Source organism: Rattus norvegicus, chromosome 2 (assembly GCF_036323735.1).
Source record: "Rattus norvegicus strain BN/NHsdMcwi chromosome 2, GRCr8, whole genome shotgun sequence".
NCBI lineage: Eukaryota > Metazoa > Chordata > Mammalia > Rodentia > Muridae > Rattus > Rattus norvegicus.
Window position 1 is genome coordinate 80,817,433 of NC_086020.1, and position 18,692 is coordinate 80,836,124.

An 18,692-nucleotide genomic window follows, 5' to 3' on the forward strand; every position below is an offset into this window, starting at 1 on the left:
GATGTAGATCGCTCCTGAGAGACACAGCCAGAATACAGCAAATACAGAGGCGAATGCCAGCAGCAAACCACTGAACTGAGAATAGGTCCCCCGTTGAAGGAATCAGAGAAAGAACTGGAAGAGCTTGAAGGGGCTCGAGACCCCAAAAGTACAACAATGCCAAGCAACCAGAGCTTCCAGGGACTAAGCCACTACCTAAAGACTATACATGGACTGACCCTGGACTCTGACCCCATAGGTAGCAATGAATATCGTAGTAAGAGCACCAGTGGAAGGGGAAGCCCTGGGTTCTGCTAAGACTGAACCCCCAGTGAACTAGTTTATGGGGGGAGGGCGGCAATGGGGGGAGGGTTGGGAGGGGAACACTCATAAGGAAGGGGAGGGGGGAGGGGGATGTTTGCCCGGAAACCGGGAAAGGGAATAACACTCGAAATGTATATAAGAAATACTCAAGTTAATAAAAAAAAAAGAAATTATTTTTCTTCTCTTTTATACTCCTACTTTGCTCATGGTATCAAGGAGGTGTGTACGTTATCCAAGTTGATGGAGAACACATTTGCATAGATTCCAGAAGACACTGTTTAGTCTATCCTTGTATCCAGAATTCCTAGGAAAATGACCTTTCCCTTTCGATTTTGTGTTCAGTTCTCTGGTGCCTCTTAACAACTCAATAATATTCATTTATTCAGCCTATCAGCCAGATTAATTTATTGAGTAGCTATCATGTGCCAGATGTTTTGTTTAAGAGTGGGAATATCCCAACCAGCCTCAGGGAACTGATGGAAAAGAGAGAGAATAGATGGATGAAGTCTCCAGAGTGCACTTAATGCAGTGCTAGACTTATTCTACGCTAAGCAATTAAAAGCCAGCCATTATGGTCAGGCACCTTGTTATGTGCCTCCGTGAGGTTGGCTGTCGTGTTCCTGGGGAGAATGGATCATCTTTTTCATTCAAAGATTCCACTATTAAGTTGTTGATACACTTGGGCCAAATTATTACTGTGCTTGTGTTAAGCACATGCTGCATAAGAAAGCCTTCCAGGGAGACCAAATGTTGGTGTATGTTTAGGAAAACTAGGCAGAATCTTTGCATGAGTAAACTCGTGTAGATTGATGTTTTGAGGACAAGTGGACTGTAACCAGGTAGGTGAGGAAGGGTAGTATGGTTTGGTCAGAAAGATGTATGTGTGAGAGCTCAGAGGTGTGTGCAGTCCAGATTAGAACTGTGTGTGTGTGTGTGTGTGTGTGTGTGTGTGTGTGTGTACTAGTGTGAAGGTTTCCATGGCTTAGAACAAAAGCTGCAGGCTCTCTCTCAATTCTGGAGGCTCAAGGGCAGGCATTAGATGGTGGCAGAGTTGATTGTCTATTAGGAGACTCTACAGGCTGGTTTTGTGTGTCAACTTGACACAGGCTGGAGTTATCATGGAGAAAGAGCCTCCCTTGAAATGTCTCCATGAGATCCATTTAGGGCTCTGGTGCCTGGTCCCCTTCGTGGAGATCTCTCACCTGGCTGGGTGCCTGAGTCCAGGAGAAAGAAAGAGAACTCAGGCAGGCGTTGTTCTACCTCTGTTTCAGGCTGGACTGAGTCAGCAGGAGACTGACTAGCTGTCGAGGGGTGCAGGGGAGCTTCTGGTAGTGAATTCAGGAGAGCAGTTCTCTTCCCTAAGCAGTGGTGTTACAGCTCTTCTGACAGAAGCTCTCAGACGATGGAATAATTCCTGCACACCTTTAATTCTGAACATGGCACTTAAATACACTTTTTTTGTATTTAAGATGGGTCAGTGTGTGACAGCAGGTACTTCCTACTGCTTTAACCTGAGAGTTTGAGAAGACTTCATCTACATATCTGGGGAGGTGATTCTGTTTCTACTGATCTGTTTTGAGTCTACCTGACCTGTGGTCACGTCTTGACCTGTGGAGAAGGGACTAGGGCACTGTCTTGAGCCTATGTAACCTGTGGTTATGTCCTCACTTGTGGAGAAGGGGTTTGGGGCGTTGTCCTCTGTGACTGGTCTGTCTTGGGTCTGTGTAACCTATAGTCATGTCCTCACCTATGGAGGAGGGGCTTGAGGCATTTCCCTAAATGACTGGTCTGTCTCAAACCTCTCTACAGTGGTCTTTTGGGAGGGCATGACTACGTGAGGCCCTAATGTCCTGGGAGAATGGGAATGCACCTGCCGTCACTTTTAGGGATCTCTTTTAGGGTCTCTCGGGAATTCGACCTGTCTTGACCAAGAATCAGGCCTGCCACCCCACAATCCATCTGTAAGGCATTTTCTCCATTAGTGATCAAGGGTGGGAGGGCCCATTGTGGGTGGTGCCATTCCTGGGCTGGTAGTCTTGGGTTCTATAAGAGAGCAAGCTGAGCAAGCCAGTAAGCAGCACCCCTCCATGGCCTCTGCATCAGCTCCTGCTTCCTTGAGTTCCAGTCCTGATTTCTTTGCTGATGAGCAGCAATGTGGAGGTGTAAGCTGAATAAATCCTTTCCTCCCCAACTTACTTCTTGGTCATGATGTTAGAAACTCTAAGACAGATACCGAGAGTAAACTTTTTGTTTGCTTCTCCCATAATTTTTCACAGCATTTAAACGCCCTTGGTGCTTTGGCCAGCACACATCACTTTAATATCTGCCTTTTTTTTTTTTATGGTAAAAAAGCCAACTATCATCAGGAACTGTAATCCATTGTAACCTCACTGTAACCTGGTGAGATATGCAAAGTTTCTGGTTTCTAATAATTTCAAATCCACAGGCATCTGTGTTTACAATTTTATGGTTCTTTTTTTGAGAATGTAATTAAAGTCACAAGGGGAAGTGATGAGAAAAGGAACAAAGAGTCATGGGTAAGGCCAGGTGAGCTGTGCCATGGACTCTCACTCCTTCCCGCATGTGTCAGGAAAACACAGAGGCTCCTAAGTTGGATACTCAGTTTCTGCTTAGGAGTTTGGTGCAGTTGGAGGGTGGACTGGAAGCAAGCAAGGGGCAAGAAAGGCAGGCCTGGTGCAGTAGGCCTGGCCCGAGGGCACAGAAGCGAAGGCAGTGAATTGCAGTGCTCGGGAGCATTATTCTTGCTAACCTGTGGAGTATGTGGGCGAATGTTCTGTCTGATATGAAGGAACAGCTCCCAATGGAGTTGGCACTATGGTTTTTTGCATGCATTTTTGCATTTTTCTTTCTCCTTTTTTCTGGATATTTTATTTACATTTTAAATGTTATCCCCTTTCCCAGTTTCCCTTCCAGAAACCCCCTATCCCATCCTCCCTCCCCCTGACTCTGTGTTTCCCCACCCACCCACTCCTGTCTCCCCACCCTGGAATTTCCCTACACTGGGGCATCAAGCCTTCACAGGGCCAAGGGCCTCTCCTCCCATTGATGTCCAACAAGGCCATCCTCTGCTATATATGCATCTGGAGCCATGGGTCGCACCATGTGTACACTTTGGTTAGTGGTTTAGTCCCTGGAAGCTAGGGGGTTTGATTGTTTGATATTGTTGTTCTTCCTATAGGGTTTCTCTAACTTCTCCATTGGGGACCCTATGCTCAGTCCAATGGTCGGCTATAAGCTTTGGCCTCTGTCAGGCTCTGGTCGAGCCTCTCAGAAGACAGCTATATCAACCTCCTGTCAAAAAGCATTTCTCGGCATCCACAGTAGTGACTGGGTTTGGTGTCTGTATTTGGGATGGATCCCCAGGTAGGGCAGTCTCTGGATGGCATTTCATTCAGTTTCTGCTTCATACTTTGTCTCCATATCTCCTCCGTTGAGTATTTTGTTCCCCCTTCTAAGTAGGTCTGAAGAATCAACACTTTGGTCTTCCTTCTTCTTGAGCTTCATGTGGTCTGTGCATTGTATTTTGGGTTTTCAGAGATTTTGGGCTAACATCCACTTATCAGTGAGTGCATACTATGTGTGTTCTTTTGTGACTGAGTTACCTCACTTAGGGTGATATTTTCTAGTTCCATCCATTTGCCTAAGAATTTCATGAAGTCATTGTTTTTAATAGCTGAGTAGTTCTCATTGTGTAAATTTTCTGTATCCATTACTTTTTTGAAGGACATCTGGGTTTTTTCAGTTTCTGGCTAGTATAAGTGAGGCTGCTATGAACATAGTAGAGCATGTGTCCTTGCTATATGTTGGAGCATCTTTTGGGTATCTGCCCAGGAATGGTATAATTGGATCCTTACATTCCTCTGTCCAATTTTCTGAGGAACCGCCAGACTGATTTCCAAAGTGGTTGTACCAGTTTGCAATCCCACCAACAATGGAGGAGTGTTTTTTCTCCACATCCTCACCAGCATCTGTTGTCACTTGTTTTTGATCTTAGCCATTCTGACTGGTGTGAAGTGGAATTTCAGGGTTGTTTTGATTTGCATTTCCCTGATGACTAAGGATGTTGAACATTTCTTTAGGTGCTTTTTGGCCATTCAATAATCCTCAGCTGAGAATGTTTTGTTTAGCTCTGTACCCCATTTTTAATAGGGTTATTTGGCTCTCTGGAGTCTAACTTCTTGAGTTCTTTGTATATTTTGGATATTAGCCCTCTATCAGATGTAGGATTGGTAAAGATCTTTTCCCAATCTGTTAGTTGCGTTTTGTCCTATTCATAGTGTCCTTTGCCTTATAGAAGCTTTGCAATTTTATAAGGTCCCATTTGTCAATTCTTGATCTTAGATTATAAACCATTGGTGTTCTGTTTAGAAAAATTTTCCCTGTGTCCATATGTTCGAAGCTCTTCCCCGATTTGTTTTCTATTGGTTTGAGTGTATCTGATGGTTTTATGTGGAGGTCCTTGCTCCACTTGGACTTGAGCTTTGTACAGGGTAATAAGAATGGATCAATTTGCATTCTTTTACATGCTGACCACTAGTTGAACCAGCACCATTTGTTGAAAATACTGTCTTTTTTTCCCATGGGAAGGTTTTAGCTCCTTTGTCAAACATCAAGTGACCATAGGTGTGTGGGTTCATTTCTGGGTCTTCAGTTCTAGTCCATTGAACTGCCTGTCTGTATCAATACCATGCAGTTTTATCAAGATTACTCTGTAATACAGCTTGAAGTCAGGGATGGAATTCTGGGTCCTGTTTAAGTATCCAGTTTGTTAGTCTATGTCTTTTTATTGGAAAATTGAGTCCATTGATGTTAAGAGATATTAAGGGATAGTAATTTTTTTGCTTCCTGTTATTTTTGTTGTTGTTGGTGGAACTTTGTTTGTTTGGGTTTGTTGAAAGTTTTCTTTCTTTCTTTTTCTAGGGTGTAGTTTCCCTCCTTGTGTTGGAGTTTTCCATCTATTATCCTTTGTAGGGCTGGATTTGTAGAACGATATTGTGTAAATTTGGTTTTGTCATGGAATACCTTGGTTTCTCCATCTATGTTAATTGAGAGTTTTGCTGGATATAGTAGCCTGGGTTGGCATTAGAGTCTGCATGACATCTGCCCAGGATCTTCTGGCTTTCACAGTCTCTGTTGAGAAGTCTGGTGTGATTCTGGTTCTTTTTTTTTTTTTTCCGGAGCTGGGGACCGAACCCAGGGCCTTGCGCTTCCTAGGTAAGCGCTCTACCACTGAGCTAAATCCCCAGCCCCGTGGTGTGATTCTGATAGGTCTGCCTTTATATGTTACTTGACTTTTTTCCCTTACTGCTTTTAATATTCTTTCTTTGTTTAGTGCATTTTGTGTTTCTGACTATTATGTGTCAGGAGGAATTTCTTTTCTGGTCCAATCTATTTGGAGTTCTGTAGTCTTCTTGTATGTTCATGGGCATCTCTTTCTTTAGGTTAGGGAAGTTTTCTTCTATAATTTTGTTGAAGATATTTTCTGTCTCTTTAAGTCGGGAATATTTGCTCTCTTCTATACATATTATCCTTAGGTTTGGTCTTCTCATTGTGTCCTAGATTTCCTGGATGTTTTGGGTTTGGAGCTTTTTGCATTTTGCATTTTCTTTGACTATTGTGTCAATGTTTTCTATGGTATCTTCTGAACCTGAGATTCTCTCTTCTCTTATATTCTGTTGGTGATGCTTGAATCTATGACTCCTGATCCCCTTCTTAGGTATTTCTATCTCCAGGGTTGTCTCCCTTTGTGATTCTTTATTGTTTCTATTTCCATTTTTAGATTCTGGATGGTTTTGTTCAATTCCTTCACCTGCTTGGTTGTGTTTTCCTGTAATTCTTTAAGGGATTTTTTTGAGTTTCCTCTTTTAAGGACTTCTACCTGTTTACCTGTGTTGTCTTTTATTTCTTTAAGGGAGTTATTTGTGTCCTTCTTAAAGTCCTCTAATATCATCACCATGAGATGTGATTTTTATATCAGAATCTCTCTTTTCCGGTTTGTTGGGTATCCAGGCTTTGCTGTGGTAGGTGAACTGGGTTTTGATGATGCCAAGTAGCTTTGATTTCTGTTGCCTAGGTTTTTGCATTTGCCTCTCGCCATCTGGTTATCTCTTGTGTTAGCTGGTCTTGCTGTCTCTCACTGGAGCCTGTCCTGCCTGTGAGCCCGTGATCCTAGTTGTGTTAGCACTCCTGGGAGACCAGTTCTCTCTGGGTGGGGTTTGGATGTAACCCTGAGTCACAGGGTTAGCTCTGAGGCACTGGTGGAAACCTGAAGGATCCTGTCCCTGGTTGCTCCATGGTTCCCGTGACCTGTGGTCTCCTGGCAGATCCCTCTTTGGCCAGTTATTGAAGAAAAAGTGTTGGTCTCACCTGTGAACTTAGGAGTGACAGCACTCCTCAGAGACCAACTCTCTCCAGGAGGGATTTAGGTACAGAGACCTGTGCTACAGGGTTAACTCCAGGATGCAAATGGACACTAGAAGCCTCTTTCTTTTTTTATACATTCTGCTTTTACTCTACTCTGCTAGTTTTGTTGTTGTTGCTATTTGTTTGAGATATGGACTTGCTATGTAAAAAAGGCTAGTCCAGAACTCATTTTGCATCACAGGCTAGTTTCAAGACTGTAATTTTCCTACTGTATCCCTCCAAGTGCTGGGATTACAGACATCTGCAATTATAGCTGGTATGTCTAACAGTTTTATTAAGGCCAGCACTGAAGACAGTCAGAAGCATTGTTTTTCTGGCAGTAGTTCATCTTTGTGCTTATATTTACCAACAGGTCATCTTTAAATAAAAAGGAATATATATCAGGAAGGAAGTCCTTCAGTCATTTAAGGAAATATTTCTGCTGTAGTACTGGGATTTTTGTCTTCAACAGAAGATCTTTTCACAGTCTCAGGTTGAGGAGCAAAGGTTGTTTGTCTCCTAGTTTGTAGGTTAAATGCCTGCTTATCTTTAGCCTCTGCGTGACAGTCACTTCTGCAGATAATGCTTCCTTTGCCTGTTTGTTTGTTTCCATCACAAAGTTGGTGGGTACATCCAGGAAATCAGGTCCTGATTTTGTGGGTTCTAAATTTTATAAAAGTATAAACACCAAACGTGAGAGAAGAGACTGAAGTTTAAGAGGCACTGGCCTCTCAGTGAATTAAGTCAGTATACAACTGAGGAGGTCTTAAGAATGGTGTTTTTGGGGCTGGGGATTTAGCTCAGTGGTAGAGCGCTTACCTAGGAAGCGCAAGGCCCTGGGTTCGGTCCCCAGCTCCGGGAAAAAAAAAAAGAATGGTGTTTTTGCTGGTTTACTTTTTAAAACCAAAGACCATTGTCTTGATGCCATTTTGCTTGTCACATACATGGGTAGAGATGCGGAATGGGTGCCTTCCTTTAATGACTAATAGATACAAGGAATTTGGTCTTAGTTCTGTCTTCCATAAAGAGTTCCATCAGGATCTAGGTCTTGAACTGTAGACAGCATGCTCTTCTCATGGCACAGCATTGCCCAGAGACGGAAGGGAAATGAACAGAATAGGGGTTGGATTTGATCAGAAGACACAGGAGTCTCCTCTCCTGGAGAGATCACTGGCCTTGGCACAGAATCGGAATTACTTTGCCATGGCTTTGTTCTCATTATCATATTGATCAGGCCGTTCCTAATTCCAACCCAATAATCATGTGGTATGGATTTACAGCCTCTTTGCAAACTCCATGTTGCTTGAGGATTTTAGATATTTTTTTCTCTTCCATCAGGATATTTGTATGAAGTATTCCCTTTAGAAATAAGTTCAGCCTTTCAGAGTTTGGATGAGTTGGAATTGATTTAGGTTCCAGCTATAGATTTTAAAGTTAGCTTTTGGCTGTTGCTTTGAAAAGGCTTTATTTCCTATTTGCCCTCTGTTTTATGATTTGTGTCTTAACTTGTAATGGGAAGGGTAACATTGGCAAAGGGCACAGAGGAGAGGTATTTCTTCTTCTTTTTATATGAACATTGCTATCTTTTTCATCTTCTAACATAGATCTATGATCGGATTCTGTCAATTTCCTCTCGGGAGGGCGAGACAATTGAATTGGACAAGCCCGTGATGGCAGAGGGCAATGTGGAGGTCTGGCTTAATTCTCTGCTGGAGGAATCTCAGTCCTCATTACATCTTGTGATTCGCCAGGCAGCTGCAAATATTCAAGAATCTGGTTTCCAGTTGATTGAATTTCTTTCTTCCTTCCCTGCTCAGGTCAGTAGATTAAAATTGGAAAGTATTATTTTTTGATAAAACAGTCATTTTAAATCTTAGATATTGCCTATTTCGGCCTCATAAATGGAGCATTTTTAGTCTGACCAAATATTAAGATTTTCATAATGACTTACCAAATATGAATAAGCTTAAAGATTTCATATTACCCAATAGTCTCCTCTCCTGGAGAGGTCATTGGCCTTGGCACAGAATCGGAATTACTTTGTCATGGCTTCGTTGGTCATATATAATTGTATACTTAAATATGGCTTGGGGTGACAGATACCTAACATATTTTTTAACTTAAAACAGTTTTTCTCTTATGAAGTCTTCTTATGTAGTAATGGCATAGATCATAAATATGTACTCAGAGTACACTTTACTAGAAAAATATTCTTCAGTATTAAAATACAGGAAACAAGTTCTTCTAGTCCATGTGATCAGTAAAGATTTTTATGAGTGTCTACTATATACAAATACTACCCCCATTTCAGTAAAACCAACTTAATTCCTTTATCTACAAATACTACCCCCATTTGAATAAAGCCAACTTAATTCTTTACCTGAAAATGACTTTAAAATCTATTTGGAAAGAAGTATGAACTAAACATGTGTGACCTAAGATCCTAGGAGAGACACAGACTCCTTAGAGTGCTTTCTGCATTAACCCACTAAATAAACAACATGAATTGTGTCAGTGGACTTTGAAACAAATCAAAGAAGTTGATATCATCAAGGCCATCCATTCATGTATTAACTATGGTGATTGATTATGCTGTGATTTCTTTATAAATTTTGAATTCCATACAAGTTGTAACTATACTATATACATCCTCTCTCTCCCTCTCTCTCTCTCTCTCTCTCTCTCTCTCTCTCTCTCTCTTTCTCTCTCTCTCTCACTGTTATTGTTGTTTAAAACTTCTACAAGGTTGGATTATTAGGAATTCAAATGCTATGGACCCGAGACTCAGAAGAAGCCCTTCAAAATGCCAAGTTTGATAAGAAAATCATGCAGAAGACCAACCAGTCCTTCCTAGAGTTACTGAACATGCTGATTGAGATGACCACAAAGGACCTGAGTTCCATGGAGCGGGTTAAATATGAGACTCTGATTACTATTCATGTGCACCAAAGGGACATCTTTGATGACCTGGTAAATGCTTTATAAATGTTGTTTCATTTACAGAAAAGCAAACTCTAGACGCCATCTGTGTTCACCCACCAGATTGATTAGATTGAATTCGTGAAAAGGTCAGATTCCGGCAGAGGCTTTACTGATATCAGACTGCACATGTCAGACTGTCTTTTCGGCCTTAAGCTGGAAATTTTAGTCATATTCCAATAATCTATACCACATCACTGGGGGAATGAGATATTACTTTAAAATTCTTGGTTGTTATTTTAGATGCTAAAATGTCATGCAGCATCCCCCAAAAGCTTTTCTCTGTCTTGTTTCCTTTGTACTCATTGGTCAAACATCACTGCTTTCTTGGGGGCAGATATAATAAACACATGGGTGGTAGAGCCGTTTAACGTTTCTTTGGGGGATTTGACAAATCCCATCCCTCACAAGTTGTTTGCAAACAGTTGCTTATGTTGTTGATTGCAGAGTGGCCCTTCATACCACAGCCGATGTAACGAGGAGCGGATGGAAGGGCAATGCTTAGCTACTGTTGCTCGACTGTGGAAGGAATTTAGGGTTGTCCTCTTCTATAGATTGTACTATCAGGGGAGAGGCAAGAAGCGCTTAGGTGTGTGGTTTTCTGGATTGGGTCTCTGCCCCACTATGTTTGAGAAGATTATGAAAGATTGGCCCTGATGTGGTGGAACCAAGACTGCATTTTCAAATGGCTTTGTGCTAATCTTTTTCTTTTTTATTAACTTGAGTATTTCTTATATACATTTCGAGTGTTATTCCCTTTCCCGGTTTCTGGGCAAACATCCCCCTCCCCCTCCCCTTCCTTATTGGTGTTCCCCTCCCCACTCTCCCCCCATTGCCGCCCTCCCCCCAACAGTCTAGTTCACTGGGGGTTCAGTCTTAGCAGGATCCAGGGCTTCCCCTTCCACTGGTGCTCTTACTAGGATATTCATTGCTACCTATGAGGTCAGAGTCCAGGGTCAGTCCATGTATAGTCTTTAGGTAGTGGCTTAGTCCCTGGAAGCTCTGGTTGCTTGGCATTGTTGTTCATATGGGGTCTCGAGCCCCTTCAAGCTCTTCCAGTTCTTTCTCTGATTCCTTCGACGGGGGTCCTATTCTCAGTTCAGTGGTTTGCTGCTGGCATATGCCTCTGTGTTTGCTGTATTCTGGCTGTGTCTCTCGGGAGAGATCTACATCCGGCTCCTGTCGGCCTGCACTTCTTTGCTTCATCCATCTTGTCTAATTGGATGGCTGTATATGCATGGGCCACATGTGGAGCAGGCTCTGAATGGGTGTTCCTTCTGTGTCTGTTTTAATCTTTGCCTCTCTATTCCCTGCCAAGGGTATTCTTGTTCCCCTTTTAAAGAAGGAGTGAAGCATTCACATTTTGATCATCCGTCTTGAGTTTCATTTGTTCTAGGCATCTAGGGTAATTCAAGCATTTGGGCTAATAGCCACTTATCAATGAGTGCATACCGTGTATGTCTTTCTGTGATTGGGTTAGCTCACTCAGGATGATATTTTCCAGTTCCAACCATTTGCCTACGAATTTCATAAAGTCATTGTTTTTGAGAGCTGAGTAATATTCCATTGTGTAGATGTACCACATTTTCTGTATCCATTCCTCTGTTGAAGGGCATCTGGGTTCTTTCCAGCTTCTGGCTATTATAAATAAGTCTTGTGCTAATCTTCTAAGCACACTGTTTGACTCTTAGAGAAATAAGGGATGGGCACAGGGCAATTTAGGCTTTTTATTTGTCAAAAAGAAATAAATAAAGTGTCTTAAAGCTTTGGTAAAAATTTTTGACAAAATCATCACTATTGAATGTTAGGATTTTTGGACTGTTGAAAATTCATAGGAAAAAAATGACAAAAGAAAAGAAAGAAAGAAAAGGAAAAAAAGAAAAGAAAAGAGAAAAAACAAACCCAGAAAGATTTGATTTTATTAAGTGATTACCTTTTTTTTTTTTTTTTGTAACGGGATTACTGTAGCTCTGTCTTTGTATTCTCATAGATTGAATCTCATATTTCAGATAATTTGGAACTATGCAGGAAGGGCTAACAGTTATAGAAGCGACTCCTACAATTGAACTGTAACGCCATTTCATGTTGAGGAGGGTAGCTGGAGGGGCCTTGACTCCTCCCACTCTCCTAGCACCACAAGTTACTTTTTTTACTTTTTGGTTGATCAGTAACTGACTGAGTCCTGTGATGAGAGTTTACCCCCTCTCCACTTTGTGATCTGTGCAAATGCTAATGTGTCTACTTAGCAAGAGACTCCTCTCCGGTCTAATGCACAGCATCTTTTGTATTTCAGTGTCACATGCACGTCAAGAGCCCTACGGACTTTGAGTGGCTGAAACAGTGCAGGTTTTATTTTAAGGAGGATTCTGACAAGACGATGATCCACATCACAGACGTGGCTTTCACATACCAGAATGAGTTTTTAGGCTGCACTGACAGACTTGTCATAACTCCGCTCACAGACAGGTGATGGGGGGATTTTGCGTTTCCATAGCCATTCTATCTCTTGGTTGGCTCAGGGGGCTTTTTTTTGCCAACAGCTCTTTTATCAAAAGGCCTTTCAAAGTTAGTATTTCTAACTTTGCACCTGTGTCTTCACATGGGAGTCAGGTTGGTGGCCAAAACAAACCCGGTTTCTCTTGCCTTCAATCTTACAAAGGCAAAGTGGAAATGCCCCAGTGAACATCGAGTGGACGAGGAAGGAATTAATTACTGTGTGCTGCGAGGTTTGAATCACAGTGGGCATCAAAGGTGACTTTATTAACTTCATCACCTCTTGTTCTTCCAAGGAACAATTAAGGTGTTTTTTTTTGTTTTTTTTTTTTGTTTTTTTTTTTTTTTTTTGGCAGAAGAAAGTTGAAGGAAGCACAATTGAAACCCAATTGAAGACTGGTGTGGGTGTGCGGGAGGATGTGGGCTTTGTCATTTCTCTTCCCTTTGCCCGTCACTTGCCATTTATGCTGGTTAATTACAATTGTCAGCTTGAGTGGAGTAAGAGACACCCAGACCGTCCATCATCAATACCTCCAGTTGTCTTTAGGGCTTTTTCCACAGAGAGCTAGCTGAGAATGGACTACGGCCTCAGAATGAAAAAGAGAAAGCCGGCTGAGTACCAGCGCCCACCTCTCTCTTTCCTGACACAGTGAGATTCAGGATTTCCTCTCTGAGGACACCGCCAGTGTCCACTCTCTGTGAGGTCGTAGGAAGTATTATGTAATGCTGTCGCTTCTGTCTCGAAAAGCCTCCGGTCTCCCTTTATTTTCCGTCCCGTTTCTGTGTTCTCCGTGAGACACTAAACCGCACGCCCCCCCGCCCCCCATACAGTTTCTTTCTACCTTGCTTGTCTCGAAAGTATTCTGTTCAGAATTCTATTAATTTTATACTGTTATCGTAACAGATCACCACAAGTTCAGATGCTTAAACCACACAAATGAACCCTTCGGTAAATCTTAAGGGCTGCATTCCTCCGTGGAGACACAAGGGGGCACCCTTTCCCACCTTTGAGCAGAAGTCATTCCAGCTCCGGGAAGCTGTTTTGTCCCTTGCTGGTGGATCCTTCCTTCACACGGAGAAGCACAAGCAGTGGGGTGAATTCATGCCCTGTTGTCCAGCACCCCATCTTCACCCTTGTGCCTTTGAGATGCTTTTTCTGTCTCCTGCTTCCCCAGAACAGATTGAATCCAGGCAGCCCAGGATAACCTGTTCACCCCAAGGTCCTCACGCTGATACCAATGTTTCTTCATGTGCATCCTCTTGGTGCTTTCTGCTCCATCACACATTGGGGTTCTTGTCTCCAGCTGCACTGCACAGATCTTGCATGGTTTTGAAGAGCATGTAAATGCTGACCCTGGACCACACACGGCCACAGCGCCTTCCCTGAGCTCCGGGCAGGTGTATCTATCTACTGGCTGACATGCCATGCTGTCTGGATGCTTATAGACTATTTACCTACAGAATGTTTCAGTAGCTCTCATCCTTTTCATTCTAGTCATTGGCTATTCTATTTTAACCCTGTGGTAGTGTCCACATCCTAACCCTGGAATCTTCTACCCTGACTTCACCAAGGTAGAAATCCTTGGTGTACCCTTGATGTCTGTCCTCCTCTGCTCTCTGTTACTTAGCCCATGATCAGCATGTGGAGTGTGACAGTGTTTTTTTAACCCCGTTTTTGCAAACTTTTGTGATCCACCACAATCCCTGATCTAGACTATTGGCGTAGTCTCTTAGCTGTTTTCCCTACATTGTGCCCTGGTTTCTGTTCCCAGTACAGACAGAAATGTAAGAAAGATTGTGTCACTGCTTTACCTCCAACCTTCTACTTTGGCTCCATCTCAGCGAGTCTAGCGAGATGGTCACATCAGCTTAGGAAGCCTGGCACAGGTCACCCTGGCCACATCTGTCTTTCCTTCCTTAGTCACTTTCATCTACATACTCTTTGGGGGGGGGCTTTCCTTTCCTTTTTCCCTTACCCTTTCCTTTCTCCTTTCTTTTCTTTTCGTTTCCTTTTTGCTTTTCCCTTTCCTTTCCTTTTCTTTCCTTTTCCCCATTCCCCCTTTCTTTCCTTTCCTTTCCTTTCCTTTCCTTTCCTTTCCTTTCCTTTCCTTTCCTTTCCCTTCCCTTCCCTTCCCTTCCCTTCCCTTCCCTTCCCTTCCCTTCCTTTCCCTTTCCTTCCCATAGTGATCACAGCCTCCAAGTCCCCCTCTCTCCTCCCAGTTCCACCCGAAAACATTCTTTAGAGAAACAGAAGTCTCCTCCCCCTTCCCCACCATGGGTACCAACCCACCCTGACACATCAAGTTGAAGCAGAACTAAGCACATTCTCTCCCACTGAGGTTGGACAAGGCAGTCTACCTAGGGGAAGGGGGATCCTACAGACAACTATTTAGAGACAGCCCCTGCCTCAATTGCTAGGGGTCCACATGAAGACCAAGCTGCACATCAGCTCCAGCCCATGTATGTACAAGGTTGGTGGTCCAGTCTCTGGGAGCCCACCTAGACCCAGGTTAGTTGACTCTGTAGGTGTTTGTGTATTGTTCTTGACGCATCTGGCCCACTCGGTTCTGTGCTTCCCTCTTCCATAGGACTTCTATGGGGTTCAGACTGAGCACAGTTTCTGCTCTGACTGATAGAGAATGGTGTGGCTTCTTTACTGCCTTCCCTTCTCTGCTCAGATGTCACCTCAGGGGTGTCTTGTGACTCACATTAGACAGATGAAGTGAGTCTTAGTCTCCATGACATGCATCCCCAGGTTATTATTAACCTGTTTTCTTCCTTGAAACTGCAAGCCCCATGCGTTAGGCGTCACAAGATGTACTCATTGAAGTAACCTGTCTCATAATTGTTGCTAAATAAATAATTCTTGGAAGAACAGAAGAAGTTAGCTTTTTCACGATGAAGTTAAACAGATGAAGAGAAAGTAGAAAGTTGGGAGGGGGAAGCTCTTCTGGTTTTAAAAATTATTAGTTCATTTTATATTCCTTTGCACACATTGGATATCTACTTGTCAAAATCTGAATTTTCATATACATGTGTGAGGTTCAATCTTCTTTGTTTCTTGATTGTTTCACCATTAAAAACCCAAAAGGCTTGACAGCAAAGCAAATATTTGCAACCTTAAGCGTGGACAGTTGTAAAATTCGTTTTAGATTTCCTCCCCAGTGCTCACGTCCTGCGTCTCTTCAGCTTGAATGTGTGAGAGAAGTGAAGCGTCATTTGTGGCTGGTGGTTCAGAGTATGAGGCTTTCTGCCTTTTTACAGGGAGAAAGCGCCTCACTGAAACAAACACGCTATAGGGTGTGGTTTTGGAGACCTTGGCATGTACTGTCAGCTGGTGCTGACTGACCTGTGAAATCCGACAGCCATGACAGCTCTCTCAGCTGCAGAACTTCCCATCACATGCATACATTTCAGACATTTCAGATGGTCAAATGGCCATCACAACACGATAAAAATATACATGGCCTTCCTGTAAAACTCATGGTGATGGTAAGGACCACCCTCCTTCCAATTCTGAGCACACACAGAGGCCAGATTGACTTCACTACTGCTGCTATGCGGGCAGAGACCAGACGAAACCAAGGGCATGTGTAGCATCCTTGCTGACAGAGGTACAGAAAAGCACAATGCGTTTTCTCCCAATACAGTGAAATAGTTTCTGTGACTACTTGACTCTGCTCTTAATCCCTGTGGGGTCTTGGGCGGGACCTCTGACCCCTCTCACTTATTTTTCGGAATACTTGTATGGACTGTATAGACCGTGCATGAAAATCTTCCTGCCTTAGCTGCTTTGCAGTAGAAGTGACATAAACCCGATAGAAGAATTCAGATAATTTATTTTGACTCATGAACTAAAGTCAGCTTGGGCTGCATATTTCTAGGTTCACCTGAACTACATAGTGGGATTTGACAGAGAGACAGACACACAGACACACACAGACAGACAGACAGACAGACAGACACACACACACACACAGAGACAGAAAGACAGAGAGATAGAGAGAGACAGAAAGAGACAGAGGCAGGGAAACACAGAAACAGAGACAGACATAGAAGACATAGACAGACAGAAACACAGAGACAGAGTAGAAGACAGAGCCAGAGAGAGAAAAGGCAGGGGGCAGAGAGACAGGGGTTCCCCTAGGCACTTGAGTACAACATAATGATTCTGAGACTGTGGAGAGTTTATTCACCTCATGATGGACAGGAGACCTGCAGAGGGAGGAATGTAGGTGGAAGAAGGCAAGATACATCCCTAAGAACACTGGCAGTCACCTGATTCCTCCATTAGGCTTCACTTGCTACCTTTTACCACCCCTAATGATTCCAGCATACTCTGAGTCCACCAGGAAATTAATGCATGGGTTAGGACAGAGGCCCGAAGAGTCTATCACTGCTCCCCAGATAGTTACCTAACAGCTGGACCACCAATTATATGAATTTCGGTGGGGAACATTTCATATTAAAATCATGATATCTCCCTTCTCTGTGGGGAGTATGTTCCAGGATCCTCAGCAGATGCCTGAACCATGAACAGTATTCAACACTATGGACATTATTTTTCTCTTATACATACAAATTCATGTTGAGATGTGATTTATAAATTGTGCATAGCAGGAGACCATCAGTAACTAATGATAAAATGAAGTATAAGAAAAGTTCTACACATATGTCTTTATCTCTCTTAAAACACTCATCTCATAGACTTTAGATAATGGCAACTTCAGGAGATGAATGCACGGAGGAGGAGGAATTGTATGTACCCAGAAAAGTATGTGGATGATGCTCTCTCCCTACCCTTCCTTTTGTCTTTCTCTGTCTCTGTCTCTCTGTCTCCATCTCTCTCTTCCCATTCTGATGCCTCTCTCTGCGTCTTTCTCTTTGTCTCTCACTATTTATCTTTGTTTCTCTGCCTCTGTTTGTCTCCATCTCTCTCCCCATCCTTCTGCTTCTCTGTGTGTCTGTCTTTCTCTGTCATTGTCTCTTTCTCTGTGTCTCTGTCTATGTCTCTGTGTCTTTGTCTCTCTTTCTCTCTGTGTGTATGTATGTGTGTATGTGTGTGTCTGTCTGTCTGTCTATCTGGAATCCTACGATAAAGTTCAGGTGGACCTGGAAATATGAAGCTAATCATTGTTCATTTGCCTTAGCCTACTGCATTATTTGTTCTGCATTGGCCTACTGAATGCTGCCATTACAGGAGTGTACCACTACGAGTGGCTCATTGCTTTTCTTAACCATGGAATATACATTTTTTAGTGACCTTTTCTATTGGCTCCCCTTAAGCACATAAGTGTGTCCTAGTTCAAAGTCTGTAACTAGCTCCCTTTCTCAACAAAGGGAAATCCTTGCTGGTTCACAGGCCCTGTTGTTTTCCTTTAGAAACTCTTGAAACTTTTAGAACCAACATGTGTGGAAAGCACTTCTCTTTTATGTGATAAGAAGCCTGTGAAATGTTATGGATACTCAATTGCAATGATAGCAACAAAGCTGCCTAATCATAGGTTTGAAGAGCTCTGCAGGACAGCAATGAGTACCTGGAGTTGGTTCCTCACCTCTAGAGGATGGATGTGCCCTGAGTCTAACAGAAAGGACTTGACTAGCAGCGATGGGCTAGACTAAGCGTCAGCTCTTCTCTTGAGACCCAAAGCAGTTATTCCACTGAGGGAGCATCTTTCCTCATTTGTGAGATGGGACCAGGGACTTCCATTCTTGCAGGTTTCTCTGGGTGTTAACATGGAGAGCATCAGATAGGCGGTGGTTGTTCAAGATTGCTTTGAAAGAATAGTGGCACTCAAGGAGGGAATTAAGTCTTTGGCTAGAAGGAAAACTTGATGGGAGGGCAAGTGTCCATCTGGTTTCTCACCAGGCTTCTTCCTCCTTGGCCGGGCTGGTTGCTCACTTGGTTTTCAGGAACTTATTTCTAGTGGAGAGCCTGGCAGGCCCCAGTCTGCATACTTGATGTTCACTTCACTGGATGTCTTTCTTTCTGAGTTATCTCTCAGGTTCATATGAACACTTTTATATTCAGCCATAGGAAACAAAACTGGGCTAGCTTACAAATTATTTTCTTTGGCAACACCAGGTGGTGCTTGGGAATCAAGTAATCTACCATCAGATTTCCAGGGTAAAATTTTTCCTTTACAAGATTTCTTATATTTGCTCACCAAGCCTTTCACGTGTTATCCTCGTGTGAGATGTGGAAGGAATTCCAGGGGCTTGCAGGCTGACTCGCCGTGTTATTATCCAGCAATGTTTAAAACCGAGGTTTTGCGGGGCTGAGATGACTCGGGGCTTGAGAGCGCTTGTTGCTCTTGCAGAGGATCTGACTTCTCTTCCTAGTTAGCTGCATCACAACTCATGGCTATCTGTATGCCCAGTGCCTTCCTTCCTGTGATCTCTGTAGGCTCCTGCTCACACATGGTGCACATAATCTTACACGCACTACATCCACACTCGTAAAAACATTAAACTACATCAAGGATATGGAATTA

At 43.0% G+C, this 18,692-nt stretch overlaps 1 protein-coding gene across 3 annotated transcripts in view; it reads left to right on the forward strand.

Moving 5' to 3' along the window:
* Dnah5 (dynein, axonemal, heavy chain 5) overlaps positions 1–18,692 on the forward strand; it is a 317,737-nt gene that overhangs the window by 149,251 nt on the left and 149,794 nt on the right. For all 3 annotated transcript variants that reach the window (XM_039103563.2, XM_063281529.1, NM_001419569.1), the window contains exons 33-35: positions 8,331–8,543; positions 9,472–9,696; positions 11,999–12,171. In XM_039103563.2, the coding sequence (XP_038959491.1) occupies positions 8,331–8,543; positions 9,472–9,696; positions 11,999–12,171 (611 nt within the window). The remainder of the gene's footprint in view (positions 1–8,330; positions 8,544–9,471; positions 9,697–11,998; positions 12,172–18,692) is intronic.